Source organism: Squalius cephalus, assembly GCF_949319135.1.
Source record: "Squalius cephalus genome assembly, chromosome: 16".
NCBI lineage: Eukaryota > Metazoa > Chordata > Actinopteri > Cypriniformes > Leuciscidae > Squalius > Squalius cephalus.
The window spans coordinates 33,250,647-33,276,588 of NC_137137.1; the positions used below are offsets into that span (position 1 = coordinate 33,250,647).

At 37.7% G+C, this 25,942-nt stretch overlaps 1 protein-coding gene across 1 annotated transcript in view; it reads left to right on the plus strand.

The window, feature by feature from the left end:
* The window catches only part of tcf7l1b (transcription factor 7 like 1b), an 80,376-nt gene extending 71,318 nt beyond the window's left edge, over positions 1-9,058 (plus strand). The window contains 4 exon segments of the mRNA XM_079896262.1: positions 89-248; positions 1,724-1,831; positions 3,584-3,635; positions 8,193-9,058. Of these exon segments, the coding sequence (XP_079752388.1) occupies positions 89-248; positions 1,724-1,831; positions 3,584-3,635; positions 8,193-8,611 (739 nt within the window). The 3' untranslated portion in view covers positions 8,612-9,058.
* The last annotated feature ends 16,884 nt before the right edge of the window (positions 9,059-25,942 follow it).

Genomic DNA, 25,942 nt, shown 5'->3' on the forward strand with positions numbered 1-25,942 from the left:
ATGATACACAATCCTTTCTGTGTCTTTCTCACTGTCACTCCCTCACATCCAGCACAAAGACTGACCCACGTGTGCCGTATGTTTGCAGAAAGTCTCCAGGCCCGAACAAGAAGGAGGACGATAGGAAGCCTCACATAAAGAAGCCTCTAAACGCCTTCATGCTCTATATGAAGGAGATGAGGGCCAAAGTGGTGGCCGAGTGCACGCTAAAAGAAAGCGCCGCCATCAACCAGATCCTCGGCCGCAGGGTGAGTGAACTGTGTGTGTGTGTGTGTGTGTGTGTGTGTGTGTGTGTGTGTGTGTGTGTGTGTGTGTGTGTGTGTGTGTGTGTGTGTGTGATTGTATTAATATCCATTTTGAGTGAACCAATCACAAGTGGTCAGCAGCACCAATGTTGATATTAAATGGGGTCCAAAATGTTTCGTGAATCAAAATTGCAATGTAGTCGATACGCACGTTTGTTGTGTAATCACTAATGCGTCCCACATCATCAACATGCCGCCTTCAATCAACCACTGCGATAAAAACTAGTTTTCAACTTTGCCTGTTGCTTATGTTGTCCTGTTGGTTCCTTATACGACTTATAATACTTTTATTCAGCAAAGATGCATTAAATTAAAAAAAGTGACCGTAAAGACATTTACATTATTACAAAATATTTCTTTCAAATAAGTGCCATTCTGTTGAAATTTCTATTTATAAAAATAAAATAAATAAATAAAAAATAAAAAAATGCATCATGAATTTTTATAAAAATATTAAAGTCTTAATAATGTTGTCAATAATTCTATACCTTAAAACTCATCTTTGATCACCAAAATGACATGTTTAAAAATCTTTATGCCTTAAAATATCTTGAATGTAACTCGACACCCTTGCCTCATTTAGTATGCGCGGTTCTATGAATATGCAAATGAGCCCCGCCTCCACTCACTCACTCAGCTCAGAGATCCACTGGTTGACGATCACACGTTGATCTGATTGGTTACAAGGTAGTTTGTGACGTCAGAAACACCAGCGATTTCAAAGCGTGTTTTTGAGACTGTCTTTGGTTCACTGCAGTTTTAAGGAGAAAATACTCAGCAATGCTGTCGACTTATGAATTTACACATGGTTTGTCTTAAAGCATATTAAAAACACCACATAGACACATAAACTACATTAAAAGCTGGATTTTCACCACAGGGGGACTTTAAGCAGCACAACAGTGTTCAGCATTAATAAGAAATAAAAATCAGCTTATTAGATTGATTTCTGAAGGAGCATGTGACGCTGAAGACTGACAATTCAGCTTTGCATGACAGGAATGAATCAAACTGTTTCTGCATTATATGTGCAGTAATGTGGAAAATGATATGCAATAACCACTAACCTGTGCAGAAATTCAGGCCATGATAAAAGATCGATTTTTGCCGTCCGTGTCCTGATACAATATTGCCATGCAAAATATCACAGTGCTCTGCTGTATAGAGGAGACTTCTGTCAGAAACATTCTAAAAATCTCACAACCTCAAACTGTGGTGTGTGAGTGACTATTTTTACACGCGTGTTGCTTGTACACACAAGGCATGGGTGTGTGGTCACTGGTATGTGCGTGGTCTAAGCAGCGCCTGTATGTACAGTATATATATGTGTGTGTGTGTGTGTGTGTGTGTGTGTGTGTGTGTGTGTGTGTGTGTGTGTGCGCCTGCCCTTTGGCTGACTGTGGTGTTTGTGTTTGCAGTGGCATTCACTATCACGAGAGGAACAGGCCAAATACTACGAGCTGGCCAGGAAAGAGAGGCAGCTGCACTCTCAACTCTACCCGGGCTGGTCGGCCCGAGATAACTACGTGAGTCAGGCGCTTCAGGATCCGCCACACACACACACACACACACACACACACACACACACACACACACACACACACACACACACACACACACACACACTCACACTCACACTCACTCATATATACACTCACACACACACACACACACACACACACACACACACACACACACACACACACACACACACACACACACACACACACACACACACTCATATATGCACTCACACTCATATATATATACACTCACACACACACACACACACACACACACACACACACTCACTCACTCACACACACTCTCACTCACTCTCACTCACTCTCACACACTCTCACTCACATAAACTCTCTCTCACACACCCACACTCACACACACACACACACACACACACACACACACTCACTCTCACACACTCACTCACTCTCACTCACTTACTCTCTCACTTACTCTCTCACATATACTCTCTATCTCACACACACACACGCGCACACACACATTTACTCACTTGCTCTCTCCTCACATGCACTCTCTCTCACACTCACTCACTCACTCTGTCACACTGTCAAACACACACACTCACTCTCACATACACTCACACACACTCACTCTCACATACACTCTCTCACACACACACACACACACACACACACACACACACACACACACACACACACAAACACACACACACACAGCCTTACGCTCACATTTGGCACTTTCTGTGAATACGGTTCACTTCGGCATCCCATGACTTCTTTTGTAAAACACAAATGCCGTGTTTGGTTGTCCAACCACAGGTCGTCTTCTGAAATCATATATCATCATTTTTGTAATAATTACAGAAAAGTAACATTCCTTAGTTTTTATTCTCCAAAAATGCCATTTGGAGCTTTTCTACAGCACGACAGAAGCAGAATATTCTCCTGCCATTTTAACACTATTTGTGATTTTTGTTCCATCAGTTAATGCATTCATTAACATTAACTAACGATGAGCAAAATCTGTTATCATTAGTTAATAAAAATACAATGCAATGAACTAACTGTTCATTGTTAGTTCATGTTAAATTATGTAATTAACTAAATTAACCTTATTGTAAAGTTTTGTTGTTAGTGAACACAAACTAACACTGAAACATTCTTCTAAAGAATTTATTGATCATAGTTAATGTTAATTCAAACATTTACATCAAAAATTATATCTGTTAATATTATTTGATGGATCTGAGCTAACATGAACTAACAATGAACAGTTGTACTTTTATTAACTAACCAACAAAGATTAATAAATATTGTAAGAAATGCATTGGTCATTGTTAGAGTTAGTTAATGCAGTAACTAAAGGAGAACTTATTGTAAAGTGTTTCTTGCAAAAAAACAAAACAAATATCACAGTGTTAAACTATATCAAGCAAAAATTGCAGTGTCCTTGTTACACACATTACTGTAGTAATAACCATAAATGATGCATACTTGCATACAACTGACCCTAAACCAAACCCTAACCCTGTAGTAAGTACATGTTGTTAATTAATAAAGATTTAAAAATGACGTCGCACCTCCTTTCGCTGATCATTTGTGATCCTATTTTGTACCCTATTCATGGAGATTGGATTATTATTATAAAACTGCACTGCTTTTTCACTGAACAATAACCTACCCTCGTCCTCACTGTATTTTTGACTTCCTTCTGTATTTCTGACTCTATCTCTGTTTCCATCTCTCTCGCCCTCTCTCTCTCTCTATGCTCTCCAGGGCAAGCGGAAGAAGAGGAAGAGAGATAATAAGACAGACTCAACAGCAGAGGGTGAGGACGGACACACACACACACACACACACGCTCTTTTCTCTCTCTCCTTGTGTGTTTGTAATAACCCGCTCTCTCCTCTGACATGCAGCTTATGAGGTGCAGTGCTAGCGCAGGTACAGTACGACTGAGGCTCGTTCACACAGGGTCATCGCTCACACACACGTGTTTTCATCATGTTGCTCCATTAGCATTATTTCCCCTTAGAAAAGGACAATTGTGAGGGAAAAAAAGTCCGAATTGCAAAATGTAAAGTCGCAATTGTAAGAAAAAGTCAGAATTATGAGATAAAAGTCGCTATTATCTTTTAATTTTATTATTGCGTGGCGGACATTTATCCTCACCAAGGATGCATTTATTTTATATGATTTTAAATATGTAATTTCGGTGATCAAAGATGAGTTTTAAGGTATAAAATTATTGACAACAGGGGACTTTAATATTTTTCTAAAAAATCATGATAAAAATAATATATATATATATATATAAATGGTACTATTATGAAATATTACAATTTCGAATAACTTTTCTATTTTAATATATTTTAAATTAGAATTTATTCCTGTGATCAAAGCTGAATTTTCAGCATCATTACTCCAGTCTTCAGTGTCACATGATCCTTCAGAAATCACTCTAATATGATGTTTTGGTGCTCAAGAAACATTTAAACGAACAGCATTTATTTATTTTTACTGCCACTTTTAATCACTTTAATGCATCCTTTGGCCAGTAGTGTGTAGCACAGTGAATCCGTGTGTGTTTTGAACAGATATGAGATGTAAGCGCACGAGTGTTGTGTGAGCGGCTCCTCGGACAGCCAGTGTCAGCGTTGTGATCTCATCCACAGTTTGAGTACCGTGACGTGACAAATCGACACATGACGCCATTTCCATTTTGTGTTCAGCGTTGTATGGGTGAATCTCATGAGAACTGTCAAGAAGAACATGTCAAGATCATATTCAGTCTAAAGAAAGTGATGAATTATCTTTTGCATATAGACAATGAAGAAACATGACAATTAAGGACATTTCCCACTGAATTCTCATTAATACTAATCAATAATACCATAAATAATATTTATATAGGGCTTCCCCCCGACTACAGATTTTACTAGTAGTCGTTCATCACGTTCACAGAGACAGCAGAAAGCACATCTGTTTGTTTTCTTTACTTTACTAAAACTCAGTGTTTGGTTGTTATGAGACGTCGACCGATAGTGGATTCTACCGATAACTAGAGCTAGGTTGGCCGATAACCGATTAATCAGATAGTTTTTAATATAGATACTGAATGAAAACAAACATAGTTCTGAACTTTATTACAAGCATTTAAAAACAGGACTGAACCATGAAAATGTGTGTTTATTTTATATAATATAAAAAATATGAATATATTAATCATACCTTGATTGTTCATGTTAGTTCATAGTTCGTTAACTAATGTTAAAAAATGTTGAAATTGTCAAAGAACAATACTTTTATTAAACTTAGTTAATGTTACAAAGGGACTCTTACAGTAAAGTGATATAATTGCATATAAATCCAAACAGTCGGTATGGATTTTTGAAGATAACCGATCCAGGAATCGGTTATCGGTGCCGATTAATCGGTAAAACCCGATCAATCAGTCAACCCCTAGTTGTTAACACAAATAAACAGTTTTGAATGATGTATTACTCTTATCAGTATGACCAAAAATGACGGAGTTTTTAAGTAGTTTCCGCTGTTATCCGTACAAAAATCAATTGTTCACGCCGGCGCCACAAACACTTGGATATGCGCCTAATAATAGCGCACATTTATCTAGATTAACATTAGAGCGAGCAGATATGTAAAGTTGTTACTTACATGTTTCAAATGATAAGCCATATTTGAGATCGATGGATGATAGGCGAGCGTTTGGATTTCCTGCCTGACACTGTAATTACCACAAACACCCGCTGTTAACGATCTGTGTGACTTCGCCACTTCCCGTGGAGTTTATTTTCTTGACTAATAACGACTAATAACATTCTGGTTGACTAAGCTTCTTCTAGTCGACACACATTTAGTTGACTATTAGGGGGCAGCCTTATATTTATATAACATGATTTAATTGAAAATTTGAATTCAATTTGTAAAATTAACAAAAAAATACTATACATAAATTTGCTATTACATTGAGAATCTAATGTGAGCCATTAATAATAGTGAAAACTACGAGAGAGAAAGAAAAACTAAAGCCATGGTCATTCTTCAGACACTGCGACATACGCCTTTTAAAAAAACACTTTAAGATTCAACAAATAGTAAATATAATAATAATTTAAATAATAATCTACTCCATTTTCATGCAATGCTGCAAACCTGCAGGTTTAAACATGTTTTTTAATTCTGCTAAGAGTGACGCACCTTAATGTCCAAATGAGTATTTGGTGGGAAAATATAATACTAAAAAAGTGTCTCTAAACGTAATATTTGTGCTGATTTCTGTGAGTGTATCATGACTCCAGTGTTTCTGGGTCCCCACAAACCCCTGTTTCCTCCCTGTGAGTTTATGTTCCCTGTGCAAACATGTGATAACAGGGTCCGTACAAGGTGCTTGAATTTGACTTTCTGAAATGCAAGTCCTGGAAAACCCTTGAAAACACACATATTTATGCAAAGGTTCTAGAAAAGTGCTTGAATTATTCAAAGACAATATATGTGAAATTAGAGTTTAATTTTATCGATAAAACCATCTTTTCATGCAAGATTAATGTTGCAGCCCATCTGAAATATATATACACTCACCTAAAGGATTATTAGGAACACCATACTAATACTGTGTTTGACCCCCTTTCGCCTTCAGAACTGCCTTAATTCTACGTGGCATTGATTCAACAAGGTGCTGAAAGCATTCTTTAGAAATGTTGGCCCATATTGATAGGATAGCATCTTGCAGTTGATGGAGATTTGTGGGATGCACATCCAGGGCACGAAGCTCCCGTTCCACCACATCCCAAAGATGCTCTATTGGGTTGAGATCTGGTGACTGTGGGGGCCATTTTAGTACAGTGAACTCATTGTCATGTTCAAGAAACCAATTTGAAATGATTCGAGCTTTGTGACATGGTGCATTATCCTGCTGGAAGTAGCCATCAGAGGATGGGTACATGGTGGTCATAAAGGGATGGACATGGTCAGAAACAATGCTCAGGTAGGCCGTGGCATTTAAACGATGCCCAATTGGCACTAAGGGGCCTAAAGTGTGCCAAGAAAACATCCCCCACACCATTACACCACCACCACCAGCCTGCACAGTGGTAACAAGGCATGATGGATCCATGTTCTCATTCTGTTTACGCCAAATTCTGACTCTACCATCTGAATGTCTCAACAGAAATCGAGACTCATCAGACCAGGCAACATTTTTCCAGTCTTCAACTGTCCAATTTTGGTGAGCTTGTGCAAATTGTAGCCTCTTTTTCCTATTTGTAGTGGAGATGAGTGGTACCCGGTGGGGTCTTCTGCTGTTGTAGCCCATCCGCCTCAAGGTTGTGCGTGTTGTGGCTTCACAAATGCTTTGCTGCATACCTCGGTTGTAACGAGTGGTTATTTCAGTCAAAGTTGCTCTTCTATCAGCTTGAATCAGTCGGCCCATTCTCCTCTGACCTCTAGCATCAACAAGGCATTTTCGCCCACAGGACTGCCGCATACTGGATGTTTTTCCCTTTTCACACCATTCTTTGTAAACCCTAGAAATGGTTGTGCGTGAAAATCCCAGTAACTGAGCAGATTGTGAAATACTCAGACCGGCCCGCCTGGCACCAACAACCATGCCACGCTCAAAATTGCTTAAATCACCTTTCTTTCCCATTCTGACATTCAGTTTGGAGTTCAGGAGATTGTCTTGACCAGGACCACACCCCTAAATGCATTGAAGCAACTGCCATGTGATTGGTTGATTAGATAATTGCATTGAGAAATTGAACAGGTGTTCCTAATAATCCTTTAGGTGAGTGTAGAGCTATTTCGCATGGCTATGAGCGTGATATTCCTCATATCCAAGTATATGATACAGCTTTTATTCTTCAAGTCAATCATATATTCATGGGAGAAGAGATCAGTTTGAATAAGGAAAGCGATATCTTTGTTATAGTATCCTTTCAATGGTTAAAGTTACCAGTCATTACATCTGCTGCACTTTATTTGTACCATTTTGCTTTATTAGTTTATTGATCTATTTACCTTTTTTAGAATTTAAAAGATAATAAAGATATTGTTTAATAAGTGAGATCTCAAAAAAAGTAGTGCTTAAAGTCCAGGAATTTAATGTTACAGCACCTGTACGAACCCTGTTATAAATTCTTGCCATTGATGATGTGATTTCCGTCCTCTTTCAAAAATTATAATAATAAAAAAGTGTCTCTATAGTATAATATTTGTGATGATTTCAGTGAGTGTATCATGACTTCAGTGTTTCTGGGGTCCCACAAAACCCACCTATTTTCTCCTTGTAAATTTATGTTCCATGAGAAAAAGAAAAAAAAAGTTATAAATTCCTGCCACTGATGAAGCGTTTTCCATCGTCTTTCAGATTTCTCCGCGCGGAACAAGAAGCCGTGCGTGCAGTACCTCCCTCAGGAGAAGATGATTGACAGCCCTGGCTCCTCCCATGGGAGCATGCTGGACTCCCCGGCCACGCCCTCAGCGGCCCTGGCCTCGCCCGCGGCCCCGGCCCCCACACACTCGGAGCAGGCCCAACCACTGTCCCTCACCACCAAACCCGATCGCCAACACCACTACCCTGTGCTGGCCAAACCCCCTTCATCATCATCATCATCTTCATCATCCTCATCATCAGGCAGTCAGTTAACTCCGCCTCTTCTGTCTAGGCCACTCCCCTTTTCTTCCCTGCATGCCTCTCTCCTGTCTCCGCCCTCCCCGTACCATCACTCCCATCATGCTTTGTTCCAGTCTCAGCCACTCTCTTTGGTAACCAAATCAGCAGACTGACTCTCTTCTAAAGCAATTCTTTCTTAATGTCTTTTAAATAATGCTGTATATTGCTTTTTTACCTTTTTTTTTTTGGAGAAATAGATGTCAGGTTAACTTTTTTGATAAGTGAGAAAAGGAAATAAATATTATTATTGGTCAATATTTGATCATCCGCTTTTCTGTTGTCTGTATAAAACAATGTATTTTTTTGTAATGTCTACTTTGGAACTGGTTTCTTATTTGATGCATTTATTCAGTAATCTTGTATAATAAAAAAAAAAATACATGTATTAAAAACTACTTTTAAAAGACAAGAATGAACAAAAACATTTAAGCTTGACTGTAATTAATGGTAGTTTTTGGAGTTTAATTCATAGTACTGGCAGTTTATTAGACCTCTTTGCAATGACCCCCTCTACCCCAGTTTTGAAGTGTGTGAACTTGATAAATAAAACTTGTAAATTGTTTCTAAAAATGGGTGTTATTGTCTTCTTGATGTTAAGTTTATTAAATCAGTGGTTGGTTTTTTTTTTTTTTTTTTTTTCAGGCATGGATAAGTCCTGGAAATAAATAAATAAATAACGTTTTTTTTTTTTCAATCAATAAATAAGACTTAATTTTTTTTTTTTTTTTTTTTTTTGTAGCCTAAATTTAGCAGTCACTTAGTAGGAGATAGTTGGTTCCCATAAATAAAAAATAGGATTTTTTAAAAATGTTTTTGAAAAAAGTTTCTTATTCTCACCAAGGCTGCATTTATTTGATTAAAAATACAGTAAAAACACTAATATTGTGAAATATTATTACAATTTAAAATACCTGTTTTCTATGTGCATATACGTTCAAATGTAATTTATTTCTGTGCTCAAAGCTGAATTTTCAGCATCATTACTCTCTTCAGTGTTCAGTGTCACATTATCCTTCAGAAATCATGTAAATCAAGTTACATTTAATATCAATGTTGAAAACAGTTGTGCTGCTTTTTCTATGATGATGATGATGACGATGATTATGCATGAGCAAAGTTGAAAGGAACATTTATTTGAATTTTTTTTTTTTTTTAAATCTAATGCAGTCATTTCTAAAAAAAAAAAAAAAAGAAATCCTAAAACGAAATCTTACTAGGCTAATGTATTTGTACTAAACTGCAATAACTTTGAAGGTTGATCTTGACTAATGCGGTCATTTACATTTTGTTAAAAAAAAATGTAAAGTTTATTTTCCTGTCTTACTGTATTCAGAATTTTGTATGAGGAACAATCATGCAGTGACATACCGCTGCAAAGTAATTAAAATATAAATTATAAAAATAATTGAATATAATTACAATGCCTATGATTTAAATTGCTGAATGTATAGTCAAAAAGAAGGTCAAGACCTTCCAAATAGACTTCAGTTTATTAGATAAATAATAGTTTATCTAATATTTCACAACTAAAAATATAAGATTATTTCCTCTAACGATTTTTGTAAAGTCACGGAACACCAAAATGTGCGATTTTCGTGGGAAGTGCCTGATTATGTTACCTCAAAAATGCAGGGATTTTATAATCCTTCATAAACAACATCTAGAGCACAGAACGATGGCATAATAAACTGCAGGAGAAACCCTGCTGATATAAGAGGAATTCGAGTTAAATCTTTAATAGCTGGAATTTAGGCAAACCGCACTGGAAAATAAACAGATGAGCCAGAGCAACAAAAAATTCTGCCAAAAATAAACACGGTTTAAAAAAAATAATAGACATCTGTTCCTTCCTGGAATGCAAAGTCCCAAAACAACGACAAAAAAGCAGGTCAAACCCTGCCTTCCCGTTTCTCTCGGTGTGTGTGTTTTGGCTGATGCTGAAGCTGGCGCTGTAATGAAGAGCACGGTAATAGGATGGAGCTCTAGGGAACTCATTAGGCTTTTCAATTAGTGAGAAATACACAAGGTAGAGTCCTCTGCTTTTTAGGGGCTTTAGGAGCGGCCAGAGATGCCAAGAACGCTTCACTTTTCCCTCAGCGAGCGGATGTGACGACAGCCTTCACAGACCTCATACGCGACCCTGGATCACTCAACCAGTCACGTGTCGCACCGTCAAAATTATCGCTTTTTCTTTTATGCCAAAAATCATTAGGATATTAAGTAAAGATCATGTTCCATGAAGATATTTTGTAAATTTATTTTTGTGAGTGAATGCAGCACAATCGCGGACATAAATGGACAACTTTAAAGGCGATTTTCTCAATGTTTCGATTTTTTTGCCCCCTCAGATTGGAAAGCTTATTTATTCAGCTTTTAGATATGTATACATTTCAATTTCCAAAAATTGACCCAAGTGACTGGTTTTGTGGTCCAGGATCATATATATTCCCTCAAAACCCCTCGCATCAGTGCGATCAGAGCAAGCGGCAACCTTCCGGTCTCTCTCTTCAATCCAACACAGAAGTGAGTTAAACTGCAGTTCATCGACTGGCCACTAGAGACCGGCTGCAAAAGAGAGTCAATCCCATAGACCCGCATGTTAAAATGCCCAACTTTACAGCAGGAAAAAATATGTTCATGACGACTGTGAGGGGGGTGAATATTTATATAAGTCATCCATTTAAATTATATCAAGCCTTAAAGTTCTGCATAATTAAGGGCGTGGCCACTTAAGTGACAGCTGGATTGCCGCTGATGTCACTACTAGCGTTTGTCCACTGTTTGTCCTCTGTCTGTTAGCATCACGTCACCTCAGCTAATCCGCCTCGCTGCCCGTTTTCGTTTATCCGGGAGTGACACGCGGCCAAGATGGCGACGACCGGCTCCTAAATCTAACTTAAGTGGCAGGTGACTTAAAGTCAAATCAACCTTTTTAATGTAGTTTAATGTCTATGTGGCGTTTTTAATAAGCTTTAAGACAAACCATGTGTAAATTCATAAGTCGACAGCATTGCTGAGTATTTCCTCCTTAAAACTGCAGTGAACCAAAGACAGTCTCAAAAACACGCTTTGAAATCGCTGGTGTTTCTGACGTCACAAACTACCTTGTAACCAATCAGATCAACATGTGATCGTCAACCAGTGGATCTCTGAGCTGAGTGAGTGAGTGGAGGCGGGGCTCATTTGCATATTCATAGAACCGCGTATACTATATGAGGCAAGGGTGTCGGGTTACATTCAAGGCATGAAGAATATTTTTTCAAGGAAAAAACGGTAACACTTTACAATAAGGTTCATATACAGCATTTGTTAATCTTTGTTAATGTTAATTTCAACATTTACTAATACTTTATTAAAATCTTGTTAACATTAGTTAATGCACTGTGAACTAAAATGAACAAACAATGAACAGCTTTATTTTTATTAACTAACATTAACAAAGATTAACAAAAACAGTAGTAAATGTATTGCTCATTGTTAGTTCATGCTAGTTAATACATTTACTACTGTTTAATAAAGGAACCTTATTGTAAAGTGTTACCAAAACGTTTATATCAATTTGGCGATCAAAGGTGAGTTTTAAGGGATCAAATTATTGACTACAGGCAGACTTTAAGAAAATGTACCGGCCATCAATATTTTTTACCGGCCATGAAACTATTTTTGAAACTAAATGAAACTAAACTGACAATTCTCTATTCCAATTTCGATACCACAGCTAAAACTACTAGCCTACAGTCAGTTATAAAATTCGAAAAAATAAGCAAATTAGAAGCAAAAACACAAATAAATACAAAAGAACAAAGATACAAGTAGGTCTAACAGTAGTTTTCAGGTAGCCTACAGAAATTTAATAAAGTAAGCAAATGTAAAATAACACTGCATTGTCTTCCCTCTATAAATTAAACATCCTTATTAATTAGTCCTTATTAAAGTTAGAAAAGTTATTCAGTCACGAGCAGTGAGAGATTTTTTTATTTTTATTTTTTTGTTTGATTAACATTTAAAAAAAAACAGGCAGCAGGAATATTAGGAATATTAGGAATATTAGGAATATTAGGCTCCTGTCACTTTAAGAGCTAATGCACAGATCCAGTATACTGATACACTCAGAGTTTACTTCTTGCAATTCAGTTTTTTGCTTACGGAATAAACAAATAAAAAGGTAATTGCAACTTTTAATTCATAATTCTGAGTTTAGATCTCACAGTTTGAGTTTATATCTGACGATTCTTACTTTTTTTCTCACAATTCTGAGTTGATATCTCACAGCTTGTGAGTTCTGGGTTTATATCTGACGATTCTTGGTTTTTCTTGCGAGATATAAACTCAGAATGTGGTGGAAATAATCTTCCAAATCTCAAACAGGCCAGAATTAGACTCGCCGAAGCTCATTTGTGCACAACAGCCGCGCAAAACACTCAGCCGCCCATCATGAATGCGTGTGTGTGTGTGTGTGTGTGTACACTGGAATAATATTAATGTGCCATAACTCAGAGAGGAATCTAAACGCTGCGCTTCACACTGGCAGCAACAGCCAATCAAGTCAAGTACGAGGAAAATCCAACGCATCATTATCACTAATTGCTTAATGATGTCTTACAGTGTGTGTTGGTTCCCATATGACTCAACTAACAGCACACTGTTGCTCTGCCCTCTCTGTCAGATGTGTGTGTGTGTGCGTGTGTGTGCAGACGGACAGGTTGACACACGTTGAGTGCTCATTTCCCTCTCTGCCCTCAGGTGAGGAACAGACCTGTCAGTCACACACACACACACACACACACACACACACACACACATACACACACACACACACACACAAAGGCTTATATTTTATTTTGCTCTGCAGTCATTAGAGAAGCGAGGAATATGCCTTGCATCATCCAGGGCCCTCCGATGCTCTCTGGGGCCCGGTGTGTGTGTGTGTCTGTGTGTGTCTGTGTGTGTGTGTGTGTGTGTGTGTGTGTACCCTCAGCTCTAGACCCATCAACCAAATTAAAGGTAATGAGTTGTCAGACAACAGAGAAAGCGTGGCTCCTTAAGGCTATAGGACTCTGAAGCGCTGGCCTATTCTCCATACGTCTCACACACACACACACACACACGCTGCGCGACCCACACGAGCTGAGCTGAGTGACTTTAATATGACTGGCCTGTTAGAGAGATTGGCTGCAGAGAGATATCAGTGATTGTTTTCCCCGAGTCAGTTGTTGGAGAAGTGCTTGTTAAGCGCTGGAGTTGCAGTCGTGTGTTCTCCTGCTCAGATTATTTCACTGTGTTGCACTTCATTGCATTGGCAGCCATTTTATTATAAAATGTGTTGAATACGCCTTGCTAGTGTTTTAAGCAGTAATGCTTATTTTTTACATATTTTGTATATATATATATATTTTTTTATATATATAATAATCATTTGATTATAAAAAATAAATATTTTGTATAATTACATTTAAATTATATATGATTATAGTTAAATACACATATTTAATACTTCTCAGTTTTGATTTTTTTTCTCATAATTCTGATTTTACATCTTGCAATTTTGATTTTTCATTATTTATTTAATTATAAAATTATAATTATATAATTATATACATGATATAATTATATATATATATATATATATATATATATATATATATATATATATATATATATATATATATATATATATATATATATATATACATTTATGAAATAGAATATTTTAATATTTAAAGATTTTTCAAATGTTTCTGAAAGAAGTCTCTTCTGCTTCCCAAGGCTGCATTTTTTTCTGTGTGAATATATTTTAAGATGTAATTTACTCCTGTGATCAAAGCTGAATTTTCAGCATCATTACTCCAGTCTTCAGTGTCACACGATCCTTCAGAAATCACTCTAATATTATGATCTGCTCGTAGTTGTGCTACTTCATATTTGAATGCATTTTTTTCTTCAGGATAAATAGAAAGAAACATTTATTTGAAATTTCTTGTTGATTTTTGCATCACTACAGCTGTAATATGAAATATCAGCAATCTTGGAATGCCATATAATAATACAAATATTTGTATTATTCAAAATAAAATGTATACTGTACCTATTTAACCCTTTTTATTGCAGGAATACATACAGAAATTTTACAAAATAAAATACAAATATCAAAAAAAGAACAAAAACAAAATATAGACAAACAACAATATAATGATAGACGAAGAAAAAGCAACAAACAAATAGTATTCAGTAATTTAACATCTTTTACTCTTTCTCTCATCCCCAACTCCTCTCCTCCAAATCCTCCAAACAATAACAATAATAATAAAGATAGTAATGTGATTTTATGATTAATATGGCTATCTGTGCACACCCCCGGGTGGCCAATGCCAAATGATTTTGGTAAAGATTACGCTTTTATTATGTTATTTTTAAATTGTTCATTACAAAAATGACACATTGTCTAACATTGCTCTAGCTTTTCATTTGTAGGATTGTGACTTTATTAATCAGATGCGGCCAGCGGGACACAACAGGAGACCTTCTCCTTTAAATGTGTGCATTGAGCAGTCTCTCTCTCTCTCTCTCTCTCTCATCAGAGACATCTGTCTGCTCCTCACAGGTCAGAATTAATACATGTTAATCAGCTCATTAGCTCTCACTGGCCCCTGGCCAAGCGTCTGCCGTCGAGAGCTCGCTTTGATCCCGAATCCGGGCCAGGTTTGGCCTTTCATGTGTCTGAATCACTGTTTACATTCCTCAGCTCCACAATCAATATTAAGACAAAAGAATACATAAATCAGCTTGAGTCTGGAGTGCAATGCCAAATTAACCGAGCGTCAGAGTGCTTGTCAGTCTCTAAAAGAGGAGAAACTGATGCTTGTTGCAGACGTAAGATTCTGTGCTTCTGCTCTCTGTGCGATTAATGAAACTTGCTGTTTTGTGTCACGTCAGGAACTGAAGACTGAATAAGACTTCAGGTTCAGTGTGAGAGGAGTTCGTAGCCTTTCATGGCTTCATTAATAATTTTCTCTGAAAACTCGACTGAATGCTTGATCTTGAGGATTCATAGAAACGGTGCACATGTCGGTTCATAAGCAGTTTATACCTTTCCCTGTCCTCCATCTTCCTTCAGCTCAGAGCTTTGCTGTGGATGCAGAACAACTTAAGACTGATTTTGTTTCTTGATGTGAATAAAATCAGTCAAAAGTATTTTAATATTCTCTTCTTTGAGCTCATTTGGGTTCATTCTCAACTCATAAGGTGCTTTTTAAACATTATTGAAGGAGTGTATGCATGTAGCCTATGCAAACTCACTCATTTAGAAAAATGACAATAATACAAATAATAACATAATTACATATATTGCATGCAGAAGCCTTAAAAGGTATGTATGCTCATGATTCAGTCAAAGAGTTTATAAATATAGCCTAATCAATACTAAAAGGGGAGTCCAGGGGCGAGAAAAGAAAACGATTTTACCAAAATGTATTTTTAGGCCTGTCAAGGTTCTCAAGTTATTTACAAACAAATGAACTGAATTGAAAAAATCTCTTTAGGTTTATATTTTTAACATTAAATGGGCTATATGTAATAATGTTTATGTATTCATCGTTTTTTTATTGCTAATGTATAAACAGCTCAATTGTGTCCAAACTTTCAAAAAACGATTTCCTATGATGTCTATGAAAGCCTGTATGATGATGTTTATGTGAAGGACTCGGGACGTTTTTGCCGGGAAAATCAAAATGATGTGACAGTTAGGCTATCTAGTAGTAGGATAGTTAACTTCCGTTCAATGACACACGAAATGAATGCTTACAATATTCAAGATAATGGTGAAAGAGCCATTCAATGTAATGTCAATGTGTCATACAAAGAAATGGGATTCATTCAAAATAGTCTCATATCGTCAGATAGTCTCAAACTATCATAACAGTGTAATTTTAATGACCTCATCTGTCGACATGATGCCGATGAATCGCAGCAGAGCCGGTACAAATATCCACATCAGTATAATCAGATGCTTAACTGCTGTTTTCTCATCGCATCATGTATATCGTGTGTTTATTGTGTTATTGAGAGGATATTCACATATTCATCTAACCGTCGCTCTCAGCCGCGTGACGTCATCGGGATGTTCGCTAACAGTATATCGCAAAAAAAAAGTTCTTTCCAACTTCGTTTTACTTCTAAGCAAACAACGAAAATAACTTAGGCTTTGAATCACGGTCATTCTCTTTTTTAGTGTGTTTGAGCAGTTCACTTAAGGCCAGCGGTGTCGCTAATAACAAGGGTTTCTCATTTCCTCATTCAGTATTTCCCCTTTAATATAGATCCTAGAAAAATTAATGATTTGTTATTGCAACTTTGTCAAATCAACCTAGATAATTAGGCTAATATTGTATCTTAAAAATTTAGTTTAATGAACACAAAATTTCAAGGCAACCAGGTTATTTACTTTAAGTTAAACCAACAATAATTTTTTACAGCATGAGTACAAAAAAATACAACATTTTGATCATTTCGCTTTAATTCAGTGACAATATAAATGATAATAGGCCCTACATTCGAATCCTTTAGCTGGCAATCTCCTTACACATGTTCGAATTCGAAACCTGGCCGTTACTTTTGACTCTTTTTAACAGATCAGTGGTGTGGTCAGACGTTGCTTTTATCAGTTAAAAAATATTGCGACAATTAAGGCGTTTTTATCACCCAGAGACATGGAGTCTGTGATACATGCTTTTATTTCATCAAGATTAGACTACTGTAATGTACTATACTTGAGTGTCTCACAGTCCCTATTGTCAGGTCTTCAACTAGTTCAAAATGCTGCTTCAAGATTGTTAACAGGAACAAGGAAAAGCGAACATATTTCGCCAGTATTGTTCTCTCTCCATTGGCTTCCAGTTAAACATTGTATTGAGTTCAAAACACAATTTTTTTTGCTTATTGGGGATTGCATGGACTGGCTCCTGCTCCTCCATACATCTCTGGTCTCCTTTATTCCCACCATAATGCTTTTAGAAAACTTAGGTCAGCCAGTAGTCTAGTCTAAAGCTGACTGTCCAAGGACACGTTTAAAACTGAAAGGAGATCGTGTCTTTTCAGTGGCCGCTCCACAGCTTTAGAACAATCAGCCATCTTACATAAAGACTACACCAACACACACTGATTTGAAATCTTTGCTTAAAACACTTATTTACTGTTGCTTATGGTCATAAGTGGCCTAGTGGTATAAATTGTAGTGTATTGTTTATTTGTGTGTTTTTATGTTTACTCATTCATCAACCTGTTTACACTTTGTACAGCACTTTGGCCAACAGCTGTTGTTTTTAAATGTGCTCTGTAAATAAATATGACTGACTGTCTGACTGACTAATAAATATAATATTTACATTTGTAGGCTAACAATAATAATAGTTAAAAGACACATTTACATTTATTCATTTAGCAGACGCTTTTTATCCAAAGCGACTTACAAATGAGGAGAACAATAGAAGCAGTTAAACCAACAATATGTTCCCAGTTCAATCTAATTCAATTTTTTTATATATATATATATTTTTAAAGATAATAGATACAGAATAGAAGATAAAGTGTTAGTATTAATGGATCAAGATGCGTCTTCAGCCGTTCTTGAAAATGGACACGGACTCAGCCTCTCTGGTTGAAGATCAGTCCAGGTAAAGGTCAGAGAAAGAGATTTAGTGGCTCTTTGAGATGATGGCACCACAAGATGACGTTCACTTGCAGAGCGCAAGTTTCTGAATGTCACGTAAGCCTGAAGTAATGAGTTTAGGTAAAAGGGAGCAGAGCCAGTGGTTGTTCTGTAGGCAAACGTCAGTGACTTGAATTTGATGTGAGCGGCAACTGGCAACCAGTGCAATTTTGTGAGGAGAGGATCCCGTCGGATCATCCGGCTGGAATGAGAGGTAGAGTTGAGTGTCATCAGCATAGCAGTGATAGGAAAAGCCATGTTTCTGAATCACAGATCCTAGCGATGTCATGTAGATGGAGAAGAGAAGTGGTCCAAGCACTGAGCCCTGACCCAGCAAACACAGAACGTTGGCACAACGTAGCCAACCTTCTAACAACGTTTTAACAACATGACCAAAAGGTTGCTGTAACTACGTTGTGTAATGAAGGTTGTTACAGCGTTGTCACAATGTTGGCATTAAACCACCGTTCATGGGCCATTGCTTAAGGTTGTGCCAACGGTGTCTTGACAACCACTGGACTACTATGTCTACTCGTCACTGCCCTGAAGCGCGAAAATCAGACTTTTAAATTCCAACCACCTGTTGTTGGGCTCATTGTGTTCTCATTCATCATCGAGCAAGGATACGTGACGTGAGTATTGCGTCTAGCCTACCTCAGCTATCAAACACAACCTACAACTTTAATTTCTAATGTGATTAATGTAGCATCGCTCGCACTGTTTAGTTTTTCGTTAGATTTTTCCGCTATTTAGTCTCATTCGTTTCTTTGCTCCTCTGGATTTGTGGATGTTTCCCCGGTGACACCTGCTTTCGGCTACTGTCTGCCATACAGACCCGGTTTTGTTCATTAGTTCTGATCTGCCTTTGCTTTTTATGTTTTATTTTTTATACTTAAAATAAATTTGTATATTCGTTTTTTTTTTTTTTTTTTTTCTCACAAATGTATGACTTTTGGAAGTGCAATTTGATTATATGCAGTTTTAATAAAGTTGAATTAACGAAACCTTCTGTCATTTTTTTCTCTTCAAAGTGTAGGCTACACTTGCAGGTGTTGATAGCCCCATTAAATAATAATATAGATAAACAATAAACGATAAAAAGTATATAATTATCTAACAAAATACACCATATAAAAATGTTGTCAGAACGTCGTCTCTCAGTTGCTGAATGTCGCGCAACAACGTTGCTACAGCCCTGTCGCGTCTTACAATTCTACGTTGTTACAATGTTGCAAGCACGTAGACAGCGACGTTGCCATAGCAGAAATGCAACGTGCCAGAGACGTTGCCACAACGTAAATGTGTTTGCTGGGGAGGCACTCCAGTAGCTAGATGTTGGGTCTTAAGCCCGGGACACACCAAACCGACGCCAAAGAACTAGCGCTGATGAAAGCCGACTGTGTTGTTGCCTCGCATCGCCTGCGTCGGGGGAAAAAAGCTGCACTTGAACACACCAAGAGAACTACAGCCGACTGTCGGCTAAGTAAGTGAGACAACTGTCTATTTCTGCAGATATATTCATCTATATTCGTCATTCGAAAAGGGAAACCGACGCTGCCGGCTGCAGATACCGTAAACAAAGCAGTGTGTGCTTACCATTTTCAATATCAATCCTGCTAAACACTTTCTTTATTCCACTCCGCTCATGTTAATATTGAAATATTGGCCAAGGAACACTCAGGTAAGATGACGTAACATTAGAACAGCGTCTAGCTGTACCGTTTTGACTTCTTTGCTTTCTGTTTTGCTATTATTCTCGTGCACTGACTCGTTCACTAAGCTGAACAGCCAATCAGAGTTCTCTCACCGACAGCCCGACGCCGATTCAACATGTCGAATCGGCCGGAAAAAAGCCGACGAGGACCAATTTCAGCCGACGGTGCAGAACACACTGAGAAAACTTAGTCGGCCGACGCACAAAAACTGCCCGACGGCCGACCGTTGGCTTGGTGTGTCCCGGCTTTAGACACCTCACCCCTCCAGACGCCCTGAACGACCTTCCTGAGAGGAACGACTTGAACCAGTGGAGTGCGGTTCCCGAGATGCCCTTCGTCTTTAGGATTGACAGGAGGATCTGGCGGTTAACTGTGTCAAAGGCAGCAGATCCAGCGGGATGAGAACTGAGGATCTGGAAGCTGCTCTTGCCAGTCTCAGAGCTTCAGTGACCGAGAGCAGGGCAGTCTCAGTTGTCCACTTTTGAAACCAGACTGGTTGTTGTCCAGGAGGTTGTTCTGTGTAAGAAAGGAAGAGATCTGGTTGAAAACAACTCGTTCAAGTGTCTTTGCGACTAATGGAAGAAGGTATCCCGGTCTGTAATTTTCCAGATGTGCTGGATTGAGAGTGGGTTTCTTAAGCAGTGGGGTTACCCGAGCCTGGCTTGAAGGAGATTAGTGGGAATAGGATCAAGCGGACAGGTAGTAGGGCGATTGGAAAGGAGGAGTTTGGAGACTTCTGTCTCTGAAAGCAGAGAGAAGGAGGGTAAAGTGTGTGTTAGTTGGTAAGATGTGTGTGTCAGTTTGTGGTTTGGTACATTTTATCTCTATAATATCAAACTTAATATTTTTCTCACACATGGGTTTTTATAAATGAAAATATGGAGCGGCCTGACAGGTGGAACATCAGATTTTTGTGTCCTTTCCATCAGTTGTTGCACCTGTATTGAACAGTGATGCTGAATATGATTGACAGTTACAGTGAGCGTATGCATGGCTTCTAACATATTCATTGATTATTTGATCAACTCTCTCATTACATTTGTCCGTGTCTCAGTTGGTGAAGACAGGTTTCACCTGGCGATGTGCCCAAGACTGCCTCTTAATGTTTTATTTAAGACCATTTGACCTTAAAGAAGGAAGCGCGGATGAAGAATAAGAGGGATCGTTTCCAGTACTAAATGCCAGGACTATCATTAGGAGTATTTGAGGCTGCAGGGGTTTCGTGAAACATTGATTAACATTAACATGATTTGCATGTTGTGCAAGATCTTTGGTCGCTGTAACAAATTATTCATGGCAGTCGTTAAGGTCATACAAGATACAGATTAGGCCAGTGGTTTTACTGTAGAACATATTTACATTGGAAAAGATAATCTCACGCACGTGGTCTGAAGGGGGAAGAGAAAAACAAAGGAGCTTTTATGTGGTGGTTTTTCGCCCAAAAAAAAAAAAACAATGACAAAAACGAGGTCATTTACTCACTCTCATGTTGTTACAAACCCAAATGATTTGAACAACATGAACACAAAAAAGCAAATAAGGCAGAATGTGAACGCTGCACTTTCCCAAATAACAAAAAAAAAAAAACACTTTTTTTGTGTGTGTTTTTTTTTTTTTTTTTGGAATGACATGAGATGAGGGTGAGTAAATGATAGGGGTGTAACAATATATCGCAATACAAAACTGTGACAATCTGTAGCCTATTGTGTAGTTCACCCAAAATAAAAATTGCTGTGTGAGAAAAAAATTCAAGTTTTCAGAGTTTTAGTGTCAGTACTACATTAAACTACTATAATGTTGAATATAAGTAAGGGATAATGTATAGCGAGGCGGTTGTTATAGCGAATAACAACCCCGACAGGCTGAACGGGACCCTGACGCGAAGCGGAGTCAGCCTGAAGGGGTTGTTATTCGCCGCCTCGCTATCCCGCTTACATGGCAACCTACGAAATAAATAAATAATTTGACACAAAATATTGATTTAAAAAGGAGTTTATTGATTTAAAAACGATTGTATTGCTTCCGCTAAAGAAAATAGTCCGTTCCGCGTCCATAGCAACGCTCTATTTTTCATGGCAACGGTGTGTTATACTTCGCAGCGGTCTGTTATCAAGAATTATTACATGGCTGGGCTGAATTCCAATGTAGAATGCGGTCTGTTATTTCTTGATAACAGACCGCTGCGAAGTATAACAGACCGTTGCCATGAAAAACAGCGCGTTGCTATGGACGCGGAACGGACTATTTTCTTTGGCGGAAGCAATACAATCGTTTTTAAATCAATAAACTCCTTTTTAAATCAATATTTCGTGGCAAATTATTTATTTATTTTGTAGGTAGTAGAGATGTGACGGTGATAATATTCTCCCACCGGTTAATCGACTTGTGACAACACCGGTATTACCGGTTTCATCGTGGGGGTGGGGGGTGTTAGAGTGATGTATTTTTTTTTTTTTTACATGGCGTCAATTCATCATTCGTATTGAGTTTGATTGACATGCGATCTGACCAATCAAATTCCACCATTTTTGTGCGATAAAGCAGTCAGAAGAGTTATTGATAAACTTCAGTGGATTTGAACTTGGCTTTAACTGAGGCAATCTGTCACGACACATTAAAGAGCCAAAAAACGGTAGGCCTATTTTATTTTTGTTTGACTGACCAAATTTGAAAGTTGAGACTTTGTTTCATATTAAATATTACCTGCTCAGTCCTGTCTTTCAGCGCGTTGTCCGTGTCCTCTATTTTTCACTGCTTGAGATTATGTTGAGAACAATAACGCCCTATTTGAGTGTATAGGGCGCGATTTCGGATTCAACCACAGTGTTTGAATGGTGGGTTCGTTATTATGAAAAACGCATGTTATTATTTCAGCACTTCGCGAATGGACAGCGACTCTTAAGTATCACGAATGCGTTCTCGCGCATTCATGTTAAGTGCATTTTTTGGAAACGCGCGTGGAATTGCGGCGTGTGACGAGCGTAACCTTGCACATAGAGAACGCTCTTAAGATCCAAGATGCATCGTTATCGGGAAACCCGGCCCTGGTCTCCGCACTAGCCTAACTGAAAACTATGAAAGCCGTGTGGCCAACCGGTAAAAAAAAAACTAAAAGAAAAAAATACATTAAAGAAACTATTCCCTCTGATTTTGTTTCATTAATAAAGTTTGACTAATTGCAGCAGTCTCACATTCGTTTAGAGCTCGTGTGAATTGCACGTATAAAATGAAGTTAACGAACAACCTCGTTCCATCAGGAAACGCCACATGAATTTCACTGCGCTTTATGAAGAGTTTTTCTTTTGCGTGAAGAAGCCGTTCGCCGGAGATGTGTTAAAAGATTCATTCATGCACACAAGAGAGTGTATTCATGATTATTAGGCTACCGGTATACTAATTCTCCTGGCGCCGGGTCTGAGTGAGTAATTTACTCTCTTACATTTGTTCTTTGATTAACATTAATGACACTCCATCTGACACGCGTCCCATTTTCTCACAAATCTCTACATTCATTTAAGATATTATTTAAATCATTTGCTCTTATGAGAACACTCGACAAAACAGACATTTTGGCATAATTTGTGTGTGTTATGTTTTGTTCAAGGCCGAAAAGAGAACTCGATACTGACGCGCGTCTTTTCCGTGTGTGCGTGTGTGTGTAATAGGCAGGACTTACAGCGCGGTCTCTTGTTTTGTCGCGCTTGAATGGTTGAGCGTGATCATACAACGCTAGTCAACTGGTGACAGAAAATACGGATACTGCGTAGCCTAATTGCTTTAAAAAAATTTTTTTTTGCGGTGCTGCGGTGGGCAAGTGATGCAACCGGTGTTGCGACTGAACACCGTGTAACACCGGTAACACCGACTATCGCGCCAAGCCTAGTAGGTAGCCATGTAATAAGCGGGATAATGTATAGAGAGGCGGTCGTTATAGCGAATAACAAGCCCTTCAGGCTGTCAAGACCCCTCCGCTTCGCGTCGGGGTCTCGTTCAGCCTGTCGGGCTTGTTATTCGCTATAACGACCGCCTCTCTATACATTATCCCTTACATAACACACCGCATTCTACATTGGAATTCAACCAAGCCATGTAATAATAATAATGCAATGGGGGAATACTTGTGGGTCCTTATAATACCAAATGTCTGATGTTACCAGTAAAAATGGCCGACATTATTTTATCTAGTCAGTGACTGAGTTCGTCTAAAATAATTCTGTATTTTCAGCTTCAGAATCATGAATATTGTTATTCTGGTGTCTCTATTGTCCTGTGCATTGGGTTTCAGCACCAAGTCCAAGACTATTCATTTACACACACAATGTAATATCAAATGTAACATTTTAATCAACAGTTAACTTTTATCATATGTCTTGTAGTATTGAGTCTTATTGAGTTCAGTATGGTGATATGTATCGAATCGTGAAACGAGGGTATCATTACACCCCTAGTAGTCAATGATGAGAGAAGTTTCGTTTTGGCTAAACTATTCTTTCAAGAACCCAGACACAAGACTTGGAGAAACATAAAGCCTTCAGTTTAGTTATTAAAATTAAAGAGGACATCTGCTGTGATAGAGACACCAGAAAGCATTATAAATCTGCTGGACTGCTTGCTTTCACTCTTCTTCTGTCAGGAACGTGTTCAAGCCATATTTCAGAGTTTGGCGTTGTGTTTGGAGGAGTCTGGCTCATTGTAGATTCAGAGTCTGTTCTGTTCTCCTGCAGGAGGAGCTGGGTTCGTCTCGAGAGAGACTCATATCAATGCATGCGAGTTTTGAGCTGAAGTTCAATCAGTTTTACTCTTACATTTTACTCCAACATTGTGTTCACTTTAGTGATGAATGACATGATTAATTAAAATGAACTGACAGATCACATTCATATTTCTTGAAGCATTTGAAGTTTAGCACAGCCTAATTGAAAAGGTCTTGAGAGAGAGAGAGAGAGAGAGAGAGAGAGAGAGAAAGAGAGAGAGAGAGAAAGAGAGAGAGAGAGAGAATTATGCATATAATCCAGTGAACCAAATGCTTTTGATAAATCCATGGTCTTATTCTGCCCTCTACAGTCCAGATATGAACCTCTCATTTATCAACAAGTATGCCTACATTACTGTCAATTTATTTGTACTTTCTTTGGAATTGACAATTATTATTATTATTATCATAATCTGAAACAGAGCACTGCCAACAATGTATGTCTATAAGTTTGCCACATTTGGCACCACATTGTTGTTATTGCATTTAGGATACAGTTATAAATAAAATAATTGTATGTGTAAAATTGATATTGAACCTAAAAAAAATCTAGAATCTAAAAAGTAATGTAGATAATTTAGCTAATATGCAAACTGATTTGGTGCCTTTTTAGTCTTTAGCCTTTTAGACCATCCCACCATATTCAAGACCTGAGAGATCTCACTGAAGAGATCACACTTCTCCATCCGACACTTGTCCACCCAAAAAACAAACAAAACAGTGTGTGTGTGTGTGTGTGTGTGTGTGTGTGTGTGTGTGTGTGTGTGTGTGTGTGTGTGTGTGTGTGTGTGTGTGTGTGTGTGTGTGTGTGTGTGTGTTAGTCACTGCAAACTTCCCTGATTGGGTGACACACATCATTGTCCACACTTATGCTGAGTGAATATGGGTACAAAAAAACAACATTATTATATTGTTATTTTAGTTCGGAGGACAGAGATAATAATATAATATAATATAATATAATATAATATAATATAATATAATATAATATAATATAATCATTTTGGTTCGGAGGACAGAGATAATGATATAATATAATATAATATAATGTAAATTATAAGATGGCTTTGATGGAGATTGAAACCAACATAACCAACACTGCTAAAGACACTCAGAACCATATAGCAGAGTGTTATTTTAGTTTTATTATAGTTTTATTAATATTTTGAATTTGTTTTTTTTTTTTAATCATTGTTATTATTTTTAAAATATTGCAATTTAGGTTTATATTTTTCTGTTTAGTTTTGCTTTTTATTTATTTCCAGTTAATAAT